The sequence below is a fragment of the Leucoraja erinacea genome, chromosome 13, assembly GCF_028641065.1.
Source record: "Leucoraja erinacea ecotype New England chromosome 13, Leri_hhj_1, whole genome shotgun sequence".
Classification (NCBI taxonomy): Eukaryota; Metazoa; Chordata; class Chondrichthyes; order Rajiformes; family Rajidae; genus Leucoraja; species Leucoraja erinaceus.
In genome coordinates, this window is record NC_073389.1 from 53,662,212 (window position 1) to 53,678,852 (window position 16,641).

The 16,641-nt window shown below is 49.9% G+C and overlaps 1 protein-coding gene across 1 annotated transcript in view; it reads left to right on the forward strand.

The window, feature by feature from the left end:
* Positions 1–1,345: 1,345 nt before the first annotated feature.
* Positions 1,346–16,641, forward strand: part of zgc:153372 (uncharacterized protein LOC767695 homolog) — a 31,462-nt gene continuing 16,166 nt past the window's right edge. The window contains exons 1-5 of the mRNA XM_055645252.1: positions 1,346–1,509; positions 3,576–3,706; positions 5,820–5,970; positions 9,538–9,674; positions 10,264–10,333. Of these exons, the coding sequence (XP_055501227.1) occupies positions 1,474–1,509; positions 3,576–3,706; positions 5,820–5,970; positions 9,538–9,674; positions 10,264–10,333 (525 nt within the window). The 5' untranslated portion in view covers positions 1,346–1,473. The remainder of the gene's footprint in view (positions 1,510–3,575; positions 3,707–5,819; positions 5,971–9,537; positions 9,675–10,263; positions 10,334–16,641) is intronic.

Here is a 16,641-nt window from a genome sequence, read left to right on the forward strand (position 1 = left end):
GGATCCCAGACTGTAAGTCCACGCCCGGCTCAAGGCTAGAAGCTCCGCAGGCCACAGCCCCCACGATGCCAAAGTCACCAGGCCAGCGATCGGACCACTCCTCTCTGGCGACGACCCCCGGCAAGGGTTCTCCCCCGCTCCGCGATGGAAAAGACCGCGTTGCGCCTGCTGCTGAAGCTCTTGGGCCCGACTCCAGGAAAGGCCGCTCCAATCCAAGCTGCTAGGCCACGAGGGAGGTGACATGGGAAAAAAGTCGCCTCTCCGTCGAGGAGGCGACCGAAAGCGGTTCCCGACCTGAAGAAGGGTCCCGACCCAAAACGTCACCCATCCTTTTTCTCCAGAGATGTCGCCTGACCCGCTGAGTTACTCCAGCGCTTTGTGTCTATCTTCAACTACCCCCTTGCTCCATGTAGTGACCATCCTCTGTGTTACCCCTCTTAACTCTTGCCCCTCTCAGCTTAAATCTATGTCCACTGGTTTCGTGAAAACGCACGCAATAGACAATAGGTGCAGGAGGAGGCCATTCGGCCCTTCGAGCCAGCACCGCCATTCAATGTGATTATGGCTGATCATCCCCAATCAGTACCCCGTTCCTGCCTTCATATCCCCTGACTCCGCTATCTTGAAGAGCCCTATGAACACAAAATGCTGGAGTAACTCAGCGGGACAGGCAGCATCCCTGGAGAGAAGGAATGGGTGACGTTTCGGGTCGAGACCATTCTTCAAACAGATGTCAGTGGAGAGGGAGATGCATACAGTGGATGCGGAAATATCGTCGGTGAGAAAACCGAACGGTCTTTTGAAGACCCCAGCAGAGAGCCTCTGTTTATCTTTCTCGATCACAATCACTATCACAATAATATTTTATTAGCCACGTATGTTTTGCAACATACAAGGAATTTCATTTGCCAAGTCATTTTCTCTGGATACTTTCAAGAGAGAGCTAGATAGGGCTCTTAAAGATAACGGAGTCAGGGGATATGGGTAGAAGGCAGGAACGGGGTACTGATTGGGGATGATCAGCCATGATCACATTGAATGGCGGTGCTGGCTCGAAGGGCCGAATGGCCTACTCCTGCACCTTTTGTCTATTGTCTATTGTCATCCACTACAGTGACTCCTCCACATTCCTCACTGTGATGGAAGGCGGAAAAAAAGTTCAATGTCTTCCCTTCTTTGCTTCTCCCCGCGGTCGGGGGAGAGCGGGGGGGCAGCGCTGTGAGGCAGCAACTCTACCGCTGCACCGCTGGGCAGCCCAAAATGGTTGGGCCGAAGGGCCTGTTTCCCTGCTGTTTGGCTTTGTGGCTCTGCACGTTTCCGCCCCCTCCCCCCCCACCTGCCCTTTGCCCCAATGCGCTGGAGTTTGAGTTGTTCACTGCAGCTCAGAGAGAGAGAGAGAGAGAGAGAGAGCATTTGTGCTGACTGCGGCAATCCTACACCCTGCTCCCAGCCTCATGCCCCTCCACAAAGGTCATGAACCCAGCCACCAATGTGCAGGATCTGGTGAAGGTGAGAGGTGTGTGTGGGGGGGGAGGGGGGAGGGGGGATGTGGTGGTTGCAGAGACCACAGTGACATTTCCCAAGACGTGATCTCAGGACTTTGAAGTTAAACTTGCAACTAAGTGAGTGTGTGCATGCCCATGCAATCAGTGCAAATCCACCGGGATTATTAGCAGGCGCCGCAGAAGCAATTGAACGCAGGAAGACTCCGTTTCGAAGTTTGTTGCAATAACGAGAAAAAATGGTGGACAAGAATTCTGTTGGTTGCAGTAACATTCCTGCAGAAAGGTTCCAATTAGCCCAGCCTTTCCTCCTCCACTAGGTCCTAGTGCCCAACCTGTTATTTTATATTTGTTAGGTGGACACAAAATGCCGGAGTAACTCAGCGGGACAGGCAGCATCTCTGGAGAGAAGGAATGGGCGATGTTTCGGGTTCGATCCCGACTATGGGCGCTGACGTTTCAGGTCGAGACCCCTCTTCAGACTGATGTCGAGACAAAGATAGAATAATCTTTCACCGTGGTTTGCAACATAAGATACAGAGTGCTGGAGTAACTCAGCGGGTCAGGCAGCATCTCTGGAGAACATGGATAAGTGCATAAGGTCATAAATTCAAGCAGCAGATTTGGGCCATTCGGCCAATCAAGACTAGTCCACCATTCAATCGTGGCTGATCTATCTTTCCCGATCAACCCCATTCTCCTGCCTTCTCCCCATAACTCCTGACACCCGTACTAAGCAAGAACCTGCCAAACCTCCATTGACTTGACAACCACAGCTTCTGTGGCAAGGAATTCCACAGATTCACCACCCTCTGGCTAAAGAAATTCCTCCTCATCTCCTTTCTAAGTAGTCGGGGATGTTTTGGGTCAGGACGTCAGCTATCCATATCTGAAGAAAGGTCCCAACCCAAGAGGACCTGGAAGTGAGGTCTAGAAAGCAATTGTGCCTTAGAGGCCAAGATTAGACTCTGTACTTTTAAGAACTTTGAAACTCAAAGGACACAAGTTGGCAGCAGATCCGTGGTGGCTCTTTGTGTACGGTCTCGGTGAAGTGGACTCGTCTTACACGACATTTTTGTACAGGTCAGGTCAGGGGAACCATTATTCAACGGTTATTCTGCACACATTCTATTCCTGATGCTCCTTCTGCTATTATAATGTATCTGATCGCAGGGCAGGTCAGGGGGGGAGTTCCCCCAGCCACTCCCCCCCCCATGTAATCCCGTGCTACCTGCTCCGTAGTCGGATAGTCGGTGACTAAACTGTCTCCCCCACCTGGTTTGCCAGTTGAGGAGGGGGCTGTGGACCCCCAGCAGGACCAAAACCAAGACCCGTCAAAAGGCAGATGTGCTCCTAGTGAGCCAACGGCCATCCACACTTCGGTAGAAGTTGCGATCACTGTGAGGAGTGTAGAGGCATTGTAAGGAGTGTAGAAAAACATGAAATGTAATTCTTCGTGTTTAAGAAGGAACTGCAGATGCTGGAAAATCGAAGGTACACAAAAATGCTGGAGAAACTCAGCGGGTGCAGCAGCATCTATGGAGCGAAGGAAATAGGCAACGTTTCGGGCCAAAACCCTTCTTCAGACTGAAATGTAATTCTTCCCTCTCCTTGCTTCTCAAAAGAGAAGTTGTTCAGTAATTTGTACTCATCTATGATTGTGCTACGTTTCGTATGGTTTTACCAGATTTGTACCAGATTTTACCGAGGTACATGTAACAATAAGGTTCGGCTTTAACGGCTTCAGGACTTACCATCGCCCACCATGGGCTTTAACATCGGGAGAAGAATAAACAACAGGGGAGAGACAAGACTTTGCCTTCCATCACAGTGAGGAGGTGTTTGGAGATTCACTGTGATGGATGTTTATGTAAATTGTGTTAATTGTGTGTCTTGGTTTTTTTTCCATGTTTGTGTGACTGCAGAAACTTAATTTTGTTTGAACTTAGGTTCAAATGACAATAAATGGTATTCTGATTCTGAAACCTTCGTGCCATTAGCCCATTTGAACGAGGGAGTGGCCGGGGTGAGGCTCGTACTGTGCTAAACACCCTTGACTCTTGTTCTTCACAGAGTTACTATGGAAAACGGCTGAGAAGCTCAGAGGAGCTGCAGACCGATGTGTCCTGCTCCTTAAAATGTGGCCCGCCAAGTAAATCAGCTTGCGATGCCATGGCACTCATCCACCCCGAAGTCTCTAGCAGGTACACGACTTCTGTTTCATGGTCTGTCTTGTGTTGTTTGACGCTGCCTGTACTTTTGTTTCACCATGTATCTGTACATTGTGAATGGCTCTATTGTAGGAAGGAACTGCAGATAGAAACATAGAAACATAGAAATTAGGTGCAGGAGTAGGCCATTCGGCCCTTCGAGCCTGCACCGCCATTCAATATGATCATGGCTGATCATCCAACTCAGTATCCCGTACCTGTCTTCTCTCCATACCCCCTGATCCCCTTAGCCACCAGGGCCACATCTAACTCCCTCTTAAATATAGCCAATGAACTGGGCTCGACTACCCTCTGTGGCAGAGAGTTCCAGAGATTCACCACTCTCTGTGTGAAAAAAGTTCTTCTCATCTCGGTTTTAAAGGATTTTCCCCTGGTTTAAACCCAAGATAGGCACAAAAAGTTGGAGTAACTCAGCGGGACAGACAACATCTCTGGAGAGAAGGAATGGGTGACGTCTGTGGAATTCTCTGCCTCAGAGGGCGGTGGAGGCCCGTTCTCTGGCTGCTTTCAAGAGAGAGCTAGATAGGGCTCTTAAAGATAGCGGAGTCAGGGGATATGGGGAGAAGGCAGGAACGGGGTACTGATTGTGGATTATCAGCCATGATCACATTGAATGACGGTGCTGGCTCGAAGGGCCGAATGGCCTACTCCTGCACCTATTGTCTATTAACCATATAACCATATACAGCACGGAAACAGGCCATCTCGGCCCTACAAGTCCGTGCCGAACAAATGTTTTTTCCCCTTAGTCCCACCTGCCTGCACTCATACCATAACCCTCCATTCCCTTCTCATCCATATGCATATCCAATTTATTTTTAAATGATACCAACAAACCTGCCTCCACCACTTCCACTGGAAGCTCATTCCACACCACTACCACTCTCTGCGTAAAGAAGTTCCCCCTCATATTACCCCTAAACTTCTGTCCCTTAATTCTGAAGTCATGTCCTCTTGTTTGAATCTTCCCTATTCTCAAAGGGAAAAGCTTGTCCACGTCAGCTCTGTCTATCCCTCTCATCATTTTAAAGACCTCTATCAAGTCCCCCATTAACCTTCTGCGCTCCAGAGAATAAAGACCTAACTTATTCAACCTATCTCTGTAACAACCTATCTCTATTGTCTATTGTTTTGGGTCTGCAGTTCCTTCCAACATATTTTGTCTGCTTCATTGCACAATCTTCTCATGGTAGGACTACTTTGAAGACGTTGTTCTCCTCGCTCCGACAGGATTTCGGCAACACCCCCTCTCACTGCTCCCTCTCTGTGATTCCTCCAGTCTGAAGAAGGGTCCCAACCCAAATCGTCACCTATCCATTTTCTCCAAAATCCACTGAGTTTCTCCAGTATTTTGTGTCTATCTTTGGTGTGAAACCAGCATCTGCAGTTAATTTGTTATTGTTTAAGAAGGAACTGCAGATGCTGGAAAATTGAAGGTTGACAAAAGTGCTGGAGAAACACCCGCTGAGTTCCTCCAGCATTTTTGTCTACGTTCATCTTTAGTTTACATTGGATCTAGCTTTCGGTTGTCTGGTTCTTTGTATTTGATCACCTCCTTTGGTCTGTGGAAGAAAAATGCTGGAGAAACTCAGCGGGTGAGGCAGCTCCTATGGGGAAAAGGAATAGGTAACGTTTCGGGTCGAGACCTTTCTTCAGACTGATGTTGGGGTGCGGTTGGCGGGGGGCGGGAAAAACAAAGGAAGAGGCGGAGACAGTGGGTTGTGGGGGAGCTGGGAAGGGGAGGGGAAGGAGGGAGAGAGCAGGGACTACCTGAAATTAGAGAAATCAATGTTCATAAGGTTGGGGTGTAAACTGCCCAAGAGAAATATGAGGTGCTGCTCCTCCAATTTACGCTGGGCCTCAGTCTGGCCATGGAGGAGGCCCAGGACAGAAAGATAGGATTCAGAATGGGAGGGGGAGTTGAAGTGCTGAGCCACCGGGAGATCAGGTTGGTTAGTACGGAATGAGAGGAGGTGTTGGGCCAAGCGAATGGCGGTCTCCTTCAACCTCTCTCCGTCTATTATATATCTCTTTATTTTGCTACTTTGCCATCTCTGACCTTACCCTTTCCTCTTTTGTTTTCCAGATATTTTGGATGTGGCCTTGTGATCCCAGAGAGTTTGGGAGGATGTCACGTGCTGGACCTGGGCAGTGGGTCTGGCCGCGACTGCTTCATCCTGAGCAAGCTGGTGGGACCTCTTGGCCGTGTGACTGGAGTGGACATGACTGATGAGCTGGTAAGGCAACAGGTCATAGAGCGAGCGGCAAACACGCCCTTGGGCCCAACTTGCCCACAGCGGCCAACATGTCCATATAATGGTATATGGACACACCGATCTGTTCTGTAGTCATGCCTACTATGTTCTGTTGTGCTGAAGCAAAGCAAGAATGTCATTGCCCTATCAGGGACACATGACAATAAACTCTCTTGAATCTTGAATCTCATGTCCCAACCACGCTAATCCCACCTGCCCGCGTTTGGCCCATATCCCTCCAAACCTGTCCTTTACATGTGCCTATACTACCTCCAGCACCTCTTCGACAGTAACATAGAAACATAGAAATTAGGTGCAGGAGGCCATTCGGCCCTTCGAGCCTGCACCGCCATTCAATATGATCATGGCTGATCATCCAACTCAGTATCCCGTACCTGCCTTCTCTCCATACCCCCTGATCCCTTTAGCCATAAGAGAATGGGGTGAGGAGGGAGAGATAGATCAGCCACGATTGAACGGCAGAGTAGACTTTAAGAATGTTTAAGAAAGAACTGCAGATGCTGGAAAAATCATAGGTAGACAAAAATGCTGGAGAAACAAGATGCTGCCTCACCCGCTGAGTTTCTCCAGCATTTTTTGACTACCTGCCTTCTCTCCATACCCTCTGATCCCCTTAGCCACAAGGGCCACATCTAACTCCCTCTTAAATATAGCCAATGAACTGGCCTCAACTACCCTCTGTGGCAGAGAGTTCCAGAGATTCACCACTCTCTGTGTGAAAAAAGTTCTTCTCATCTCGGTTTTAAAGGATTTCCCCCTTATCCTTAAGCTGTGACCCCTTGTCCTGGACTTCCCCAACATCGGGAACAATCTTCCTGCATCTAGCCTGTCCAACCCCTTAAGAATTTTGTAAGTTTCTATAAGATCCCCTCTCAATCTCCTAAATTCTAGAGAGTATAAACCAAGTCTATCCAGTCTTTCTTCATAAGACAGTCCTGACATCCCAGGAATCAGTCTGGTGAACCTTCTCTACACTCCCTCTATGGCAATAATGCCGTTCCCCAGATTTGGAGACCAAAACTGTACGCAATACTCCAGGTGTGGTCTCACCAAGACCCTGTACAACTGCAGTAGAACCTCCCTGCTCCTATACTCAAATCCTTTTGCTATGAAAGCCAACATACCATTCGCTTTCTTCACTGCCTGCTGCACCAGCATGCCTACCTTCAATGACTGGTGTACCATGACACCCAGGTCTCGCTGCATCTCCCCCTTTCCCACGTAACACTGATCGTTCATTAATGCCGCACTGAATTAGGTGCGGCACAGTGGCGCAGCGGTAGAGCTGATGTCTCACCGCGCCAGAGAGCCGGGTTCGATCCTCACTACGGGTGCTCTCTGTGTGGAGTTTCTACGCTCTCCCAGTGACTGTTTGCGTTTCACCCGTGTGCTCCTGTTTCCTCCCACACACCAAAGACGTGCAGGTTTGCAGGTTAATTGACAGGTATCGGACCCGGCGTTCGATAGCCACAATCACGTGCCTCGGGAGGGGCTGCTGTTTTTCGCGCGGTTTCGCTTCCGCGCGGCAGTTCTGTGCCGACCACCGTTGTGGCCAGACGTGTTTGTAAGAACCTGTGAGCTAAGGAATAAAATAAGTTACAAAACCTAGCTGTCGTCCTTGCGACCGGCAAAATATACGCTAATTGTTGGTCGGCACGGACTCGGTGGATCGAAGGGACTGTATCTCTAAACTAAACAATAGACAATAGGTGCAGGAGGAGTAGGCCATTCGGCCCTTCGAGCCAGCACCAGCACCGCCATACAATGTGATCATGGCTGATCATCCCCAAACAGTACCCCGTTCCTGCCTTCTCCCCATATCCCCTGACTCGGCTATCTCTAAGAGCCCTATCTAGCTCTCTCTTGAAAGTATCCAGAGAACCGGCCTCCACCGCCCACTGAGGCAGAGAATTCCACAGACTCACAACTCTCTGTGTGAAAAAGTGTTTCCTCGTCTCCGTTCCTCATTTCATTCAACCCTGACTCGAAGTCTGCTCACACTCTGTTACTTTACTTAAGTGACAAGGGCAGCACAGTTGTGCAGCGGTAGAGTTGCTGCCTCACAGCCCGGACTCGGTGGGCCGAAGGGCCTGTGTCCACGCTGCATCTCTCAAAGTACAAAGACTCATCTGTGAGCTATTCAACTCTAGTAAGCATTGCAGCTGAATCCAAACTTGCAGTAACGAATGCATGCAGTAATCTATTGCAACAGTGAAGCAAATACACATCGCATTTTTAATGCACTTCACTGGCACTGAAATGATTGGAAAAGTGCAGTCACTGTTGCAATTATATCGATGTTAATGCAGAGTAAACTACTTTTTTAACATAACGTGACCTCTGTGATGAACCTTCTTCAATTTGAACTCCATTCTCTGCAGCCTCACCAATCCGCCTCTGTTCATTAACATATCAACGTCTAAGGTTAGAGTTAAGCAAAGAAATTCAAGGACATAACGTGGTCGTTTGAGCCGTACGGACTCGCGGGGCCGGTCCCACTTCGATCGCCGGAGCCGTATATGGAGTTGTGCGGTGCTAGTCCCGGCATCGCGCGGGGCTCCGAAAAACTGACACTGTCCAAAAATTCTGTGCGGCAACGGCCTGCCGGCCCGCAGCGGCATTGAGGCCGTACGCACCGCCTCGACTGGCGTATGTACCGTCTTGACGGCGTACGCTGCGTCTTGACACCGCACGCCTTCGCTCGAACTTCACGTCAACTCGTACGGGATCACTCAACCTCCGCGTGGCCCCCGCTTCCGGTTTGTTCGCGCTTGCCGTATGCAGTCGCATGCTCGTGGGACAGGCCTTTAAGAGGAAACGCAGAGAGGTTTTAAACCAGTGTGGCAGGGGGTACACATCTGGTATCTGGATAGGGACCGGAATGTACAAGGCATTGAGGGATATGGAACTAATGCAGGCAAGTGACAGCACAGTGGCGCAGCAGTAGAGTCGCTGCCTTACCGTGCTTGCGGCGCTGGAGACCCGGGTTCGATCCCGACTATGGGTGCTGTCTGTACGCAGTTTGTACGTTCTCCCCGCGACCACGTGGGCTTTCTCCGAAATCTTCGGCTTCCGCCCACACTCCGAAGACGTACAGGTTTGTAGGTTAATTAGCTTGGGATAAGTGTAAATAGTGTACAGTGTGTGTAGGATAGTGTTAGTGTGCGGGGATCGCTGGTCGGTGCGGAGTCGTGATACAGCGCGAAAACAGGTCCTTCGGCCCGACGAATCAGTGCTGACCCACTACACATTACACACACACACTAGGATAAATTTACAATTTTACCGAGGCCAATTAACCTACAAACCCGCACGTCTTTGGAGTGTGGGAGGAAACTGGAGCACCCGGAGAAAACCCACGTGGTCACGGGGAGAACGTACGAACTTCTGTACAGACAGCGCCCGTGGTCAGGATTGAACCTGGGTCCCTGGCGCTGTGAGGTGGCAACTCTACCGCTGCACCACTGTGGCCGCCCTCCACTTCAATATTTATCTAACGTTCTCCATTTCTCCACGTTTCTGTTCCAGATCCAAATCTCGAGGAAGTATGTTCCGTATCACCAGGAGAAGTTTGGATACAAGGAAACAAACACAGATTTTGTCCAGGGTTATATTGAAAAATTGGGAGAGGCTGGGATTCGATACAACAGCTATGATCTTATAGTGTAAGTTCTGTAAGGCAAAATAAGTCAATAAAGTCTATAAAATGGTGAGCGGCGTAGACAGGATAGACAGTCAGAACCTTTTAGCCATGGAGGGAATATTAAAGGTAGACACAAAATGTTGGAGAAACTCAGCGGGTGAGGCAGCATCTGTGGAGAAAAGGAATTGGTGACTTTTCGGGTCAAGACCCTTCTTCAGACTGATATCAGGGAAGGGGGTAGGACAAAGAAAGAATGCAGGTGGAGACAGTGGGAATGGTGGGAAAACTGGGAAGTGGGGGGGGGGGGGAAGAGGGGATGAAGGGTATGAGGCTATCTGAAGTTAGAGAAGTCAATGTTCATACCGCTCGGCTGTAAGCTACCCAACGAAATGTGAGGTGCTGTTCTTGGAATGTGGGAGGATACCGAAGATCTTGGAGAAAACCCACGCAGGTCACGGGGAGAACGTGCAAACTCCATACAGGCAGCACCCGTAATTGGGATCGAAACCCGGGTCTCCGGTGCTGCATTCGCTGCAGCCTTTTGTGTCTATCTAAACTAAACTGAATTATCTCTAAACTAAACTACTCAGATTGTTCAAATTTGACTTCAGATCGAACTGCGTCATCTGCTTGTGCGGCGACAAGATGGCCGTCTTCGAGGAAGCTCACCGCGTCCTTAAGGTTGGTGCGTGCAAGGCACAATTTTTTTACATACTAGATTCTTTGGATTCTTACGATGCATACAGAACATCCTCTGTGGAGGACCACAGTCTTCCACGGCTGGACATTGAGGGGCAGTCCGATGGGGCCACCCCTCAAACAAGGGGATGGATAGCGCCCCAGGGGGCCTCATGAATGGCAAGGGGGTTTTGTCTAAGGACCGTCTTTACGGCAGGGGTGGCCAACCTTGTTCTGCATAGGGGCCGGGACGCATGTCTGTGAGCGGACGGCGGGCCACATCTATCATAGGGTCTTGGTGAGACCACACCTGGAGTATTGCGTACAGTTTTGGTCTCCAAATCTGAGGAAGGACATTATTGCCATAGAGGGAGTGCAGAGAAGGTTCACCAGACTGATTCCTGGGATGTCAGGACTGTCTTATGAAGAAAGACTGGATAGACTTGGTTTATACTCTCTAGAATTTAGGAGATTGAGAGGGGATCTTATAGAAACTTACAAAATTCTGAAGGGGTTGGACAGGCTAGATGCAGGAAGATTGCTCCCGATGTTGGGGAAGTCCAGGACAAGGGGTCACAGCTTAAGGATAAGGGGGAAATCCTTTAAAACCGAGATGAGAAGAACTTTTTTCACACAGAGAGTGGTGAGTCTCTGGAACTCTCTGCCACAGAGGGTAGTCGAGGCCAGTTCATTGGCTATATTTAAGAGGGAGTTAGATGTGGCCCTTGTGGCTAAGGGGATCAGAGGGTATGGAGAGAAGGCAGGTACGGGATACTGAGTTGGATGATCAACCATGATCATATTGAATGGCGGTGCAGGCTCGAAGGGCCGAATGGCCTCTACTCCTGCACCTAATTTCTATGTTTCTATGTTTCTATCACGTGTACGCATGGATCCCGCCCCGGACAGCAGGCATCAAATCACGTGTTGACGGAAGGTCGACAAAAATGCTGGAGAAACCCAGCGGGTGAAGCAGCCTCGTGCAATCCTTGCATGTCTCACCCGCTGAGGTTCTCCGGCATTTTTGTCCACCTTCGATTTTTCCAGCATCCGCAGTCCTTTCTTAAACGTGTTCACAGAAGGTGCGCGGCCGTGCCCGGCAGCTTTGCGCAGGATGCGGTTCGGCCACAGTTCGGCGGGCCAGATAATTACGGGAAGAAAAATCCGCCTGCGGGCCGGATGATTTTGGGTTACGGGCCGCATTCGGCCCGGGACCCGTATGTTGCCGACCCCCTGCTTTGCGGTGTAGTGGAGAAAGATTTAATAAGAACCCGAGGGGCAACATTTTTACACCAAGGGTGGGTGGTGTAAGGAAGGGGCTGCCGGAGGAGGCAGTTGAGGCAGGTATTATGGCAATGTTTAAAACACATTTGAACAGGTACATGGATAGGATCGGTGTGGAGGGATGTGGGCAGGTGGGACTAGTGGCCAAATTGGCCGTCCCGACGTCAGAGGTTTGATCATCCCGACGAGAGGGCCTGTATATTGGGCCGTCTGTAGCGGCGATTACGGAGGGTTCGTGGCCCCGACCACGGATGGGTCAGGAGGAGGAAGGACTGAACTTTGTTGCCTTCCACCACAGTGAAGAATGCTGTGGTACATGTTAGCGTTAAATCTTATCAGGGACGGAAAACCCGGAGGGGGTCAGAAGGGACACGTTCCCCCCATGTTTTGAGAGGTGGGGGACATCCCCGCCAGGTTAACCTGCCTGGGCTTGCGGGAAATATGGCCAGCGCGGAGAAGCAGCGCTGGTATCCCGTCAGTCTAGACAGGGCTGTTGGTTAACCTGGTGAGACAGGCACAGTTGAGTTGTATTTAGCGCTGGATTGAGCCTCCGAAGCCTCGCCGTGTGTCTGTGCGCATGCGCACGCGGCCGCCAAAAAATGGTGTCCCCCGTCCCCTCCATGTTTTGATAGTGCGTTCCGCTCTTGAATCTTATTGTGTATTGTGTGTTCTTTTTAAGTGTATCGCTGCTGGCAAATTCATATCACTGCACCTTCTGGTGCATGTGACGAATAAAATTGATTTTGGCTTTGTTCCCCTGCTGTCGGACTCTATTACAGGCACGAACACTACTGAGTATGACACTCCTGAATACATAGTCTGAGAATGACTGAAGAGTTATTGCACAGATTGTTTTGTAGATACTTTTTATCAGGAGTAAAGTTGATTTGGGGAGATAATTGAGATCGTAGATTTACACCCGCGATGGAGACACAGGAGAAGACAGCTGAATGGTGGAGTGTGTTGTGAGTTGATGGGTGTCGAGGAGAAGGGAATGTGACCAGACTACAAGTCTGGTTGAGTTTAGTTCATTGTCACGTGCACCGAGGTACAGTGAAAAGCTTTTGTTGCGTGCCAACTGGTTAGTGGTCACGATGGCGCAGCGGTAGAGTTGCTGCCTTACAGCGAATGCAGCGCCGGAGACCCGGGTTCGATCCCGACCACGGGCGCTGTCTGTACGGAGTTTGTACGTTCTCCCCCCCGTGATCTGCGCAGGTTTTTCTCCGAGATCTTTGGTTTTCTCCCACACTCTAAAGACGTACGAGATTGCAGGTAAATTGGCTTTGGTAAACGTGAAAATTGTCCCTAGTGGGTGTAGGATATTGTTAGTGTGCGGGGATCGCTGGTCGGCGCGGACCCGGTGGGCCGAAGGGCCTGTTTCTGCACTGTATCTCCAAACTGAATTGAACCATCCGCAGTGTACATGATAACGGAAATAATATGAATAATATTTAGTGCAAGATAAAGTCCAGTGAAGTCCATTCAAAGATAGTCCTGGGGTCTCGAATGAGGCAGAAAGTAGCTCAGGACTGCTCTCTAGTGGCCAGTTGCATGTATTGATGGTTGCTAAGGCCTCGGACAGTCAAAGGCCCTGTTCCTACTAGATGGCTCGGTAACTGTAAAGGATCACCATTGACCAAAGGGCATGCGTTATGCATCACTTAGAGGGTGATGGAAATATAGAAAGAGCTGCCAGAGGAGGTAGTTGGGGTCGGTACTATAAAAAAACATTTAACAGACATTTGGACAGACACATGGATAGAAAAGAGTGGATCGACTGGGCTTGTATTTGCTGGAATTTAGACAATAGACAATAGGTGCAGGAGTAGGCCTTTCGGCCCTTCGAGCCAGCACCGCCATTCGATGTGATCATAAGATCATACGTGATAGTAGAAGAATTAGGCCATTCGGCCCATCAGGTCTACTCAGCAGGTAGACAAAAATGCTGGAGAAACTCAGCGGGTGAGGCAGCATCTTGTTTCTCCAGCATTTTTGTCTACCTATGATTTTTCCAGCATCTGCAGTTCTTTCTTAAACATTCTTAAAGTCTACTCTGCCGTTCAGTCGTGGCTGATCTATCTCTCCCTCCTCACCCCATTCTCTTGTGGCTAAAGGGATCAGGGGGTATGGAGAGAAGGCAGGTACGGGATACTGAGTTGGATGATCAGCCATGATCATATTGAATGGCGGTGCAGGCTCGAAGGGCTGAATGGCCTACTCCTGCACCTATTTTCGATGTTTCTATGTCTCCTGCCTTCGCCCAATAACCTCCGGCACCTGTAATAATCAAAGTACTCTCAAGAGGGTCAAGAGTAATTTGCACATCACTGCACCTTAATTGGTACACATGACAATAAAAGACCTTTGAATGTTTGATTGTCATATGAACCAAACAGAACAATAAAATTCTTACTTGCAGCAGCGCAACAGAATATGTAAACATAGTACACTGTAAACAATATAATAAACGAGAAAAACGTTCAGTATATTCACGCTATATACATTCACCTGATCTATTCCCCTCATGATTTTATACACCTCTATAAGATGCAGTGTCAATAGACAATAGACAATAGGTCAGGAGTAGGCCATTCAGCCATTTGAGCCAGCACCGCCATTCAATGCGATCATGGCTGATCATCCCCAATCAGTACCCCGTTCCTGCCTTCTCCCCCATATCCCCTGACTCCGCTATCTTTAAGAGCCCTATCTAGCTCTCTCTTGAAAGTATTCAGAGAACCTGCTGCCACCGCCCTCTGAGGCAGAGAATTCCACAGACTCACCACTCTCTGTGAGAAAAAGTGTTTCCTCATCTCCGTTCTAAATGGCTTACTCCTTATTCTTAAACTGCGTGGCCCCTGGTTCTGGACTCCCCCAACATCGGGAACATGTTTCCTGCCTCTAGCGTGTCCAAGCCTTTAATAATCTTCTAAGTTTCAATAAGATAGCCTCTCATCCTTCTAAACTCCAGAGTGTACAAGCCCAGCTGCTCCATTCTCTCAGCAAATGACAGTCCCGCCATCCCAGGAATTAACCTTGTAAACCTACGCTGCACTCCCTCCATTGCACTGCTTCAGGTCAGGTGTCACATACAGTTCAGAGAGGGTTATGGATGGCTGGTTCTCACTCACTAATGTCCTTGAGAGGGGAGAGAAGGGCTTTGTACAAGCAGCTGCTGTTTACACGGTCGATGCTGGTTTTTCCAATTCAAGATTGAATTAATTAATTGAAACTAAATCCTCCAGTGGCCCTGGTGGGATTTGAACCCATGCTTCCAGATCAATAATCAAGGTCGCTGGAGTTCCAGTTCACCAACGTAACCCTTAGGCTTAGGTCGGCTGGAGAGTGTATATTCCTCCACTAGTTTATTTGTACTAATCAAGAACCTATCTATCTCTGCCTTAAATATATCCACTGACTTTGCCTCCACAGACTTCTGTGGCAAAGAATTCCACAGATTCACCCACCCTCTCGCTGGTGAAATCATCCTCTCCACATCCACTCTATCCAAGCCGTTGACTATTCTGCACGTTTCAATGAGGCCCCCCCCCTCATTCTTCTAAACTCCAACGAGCACAGGCCCACCGCAGACAAACGCTCATCCTGTGTTAACCCACTCATTCCTGGGATCATTCTCCTAAACCTCCTCTGAACCCTCTCCAGAGCCAGCACATCCTTCCTCAGATATGGGGCCCAAAATTGCTCACGGTGTTCCAAATGCGGCCTGACCAGTGCCTTATAGAGCCTCAGTAAGAGAGGAGAAGCAGACGACTGTCATAGTCGTAGCAGGTTGCCGAAAAACCGGCGGGAGACTGCGGCGCTGCGGAGCTGCGGACTACTCACCATCGTGGGGCTGGCCGGCCTCGGAGCGTGGGGAGCGGTGGTGAATCGCTGCTGCGACTCGACTCCTGGGGCTCGGAGGCTCCAGCAACGCAGCCGCAGGTCCGGTGGACTGGGACATCGGGAGCTCGCAGGTCCGGATGGAGAGAGAGACCGCTTCCCGGAGCTCCCTCAACGCGACTTCTCCAGCCCGTGTCGCGGGGTTGGAACGACCCGGACCGGGACCGTACATCACCTGGCGCGGCTTCATGGCCGTGGGACTCACCATCGCCCGTGGGGGTTCCAACCTTGTACTTTCAGACCGGGAGCGGGGGCGTAAATCGCCCCACGCGGCCTAAAATGGCCGTGGGACTTATCATCACCTGCCTGGGGCTTGGACATCGGGAGAGAAATTGAGAGCAGGGGAGAGAAAAGACTTTGCCTTCCATCACAGTGGGTTCACTGTGATGGATGTTTGTGTGAATTAAATTGTGTGTATGTCTGTAGGACATTGTCTTTGTTTGTATGGCTGTGGAAACGGAATTTCGTTTGAGTCTCACTGGGGCTCACATGACAATAAATGGTATTGTATTGTATTGTATTGTAAAAACCGGCGGCAACCTACGTCATCCTGGCGACAACCTACGACAGTACCCACGTCAGGAGAAGTCAAGCTACGCTCATTGGCGTCAAGCCCAATGCTGAAAATTTTTTAACATGCTGAAAATTTAGCGGCGACCAGGTACACGCTACGACTTTTTGTGCGACTGAGGAGACGACTCCCGGTGAACACTGGCGAACATGTGGCGACAAACCACGCCTATAAAATCGCCTTGGTGGGACAGACCCATTAGCCTCACGTAGGTAGGGGAGTGTATATTCCTGTACTGCTGGAGAAACTCAGCGGGTGAGGCAGCATCTACGGAGCGAAGGAATAGGTGACGTTTCGGGTTGAGACCCTTAGGGTCACGACCCGAAACGCTTGTAAACACTGCCCAGTCCATCATCGGCTCTGACCTCCCCACCATCGAGGGGATCTACCTCAGTTGCTGCCTCAAAAAGGCTGGCAGCAGCATCAAGGACCCACACCATCCTGGCCACACACTCATCTCTCCACCGCCATCAGTTAATACAGGAGCCTGAAATCTGCAACATCCAGGTTCAGAAATACCTGCTTCCCCACAGCCATCAGACTATTAAGCACAACT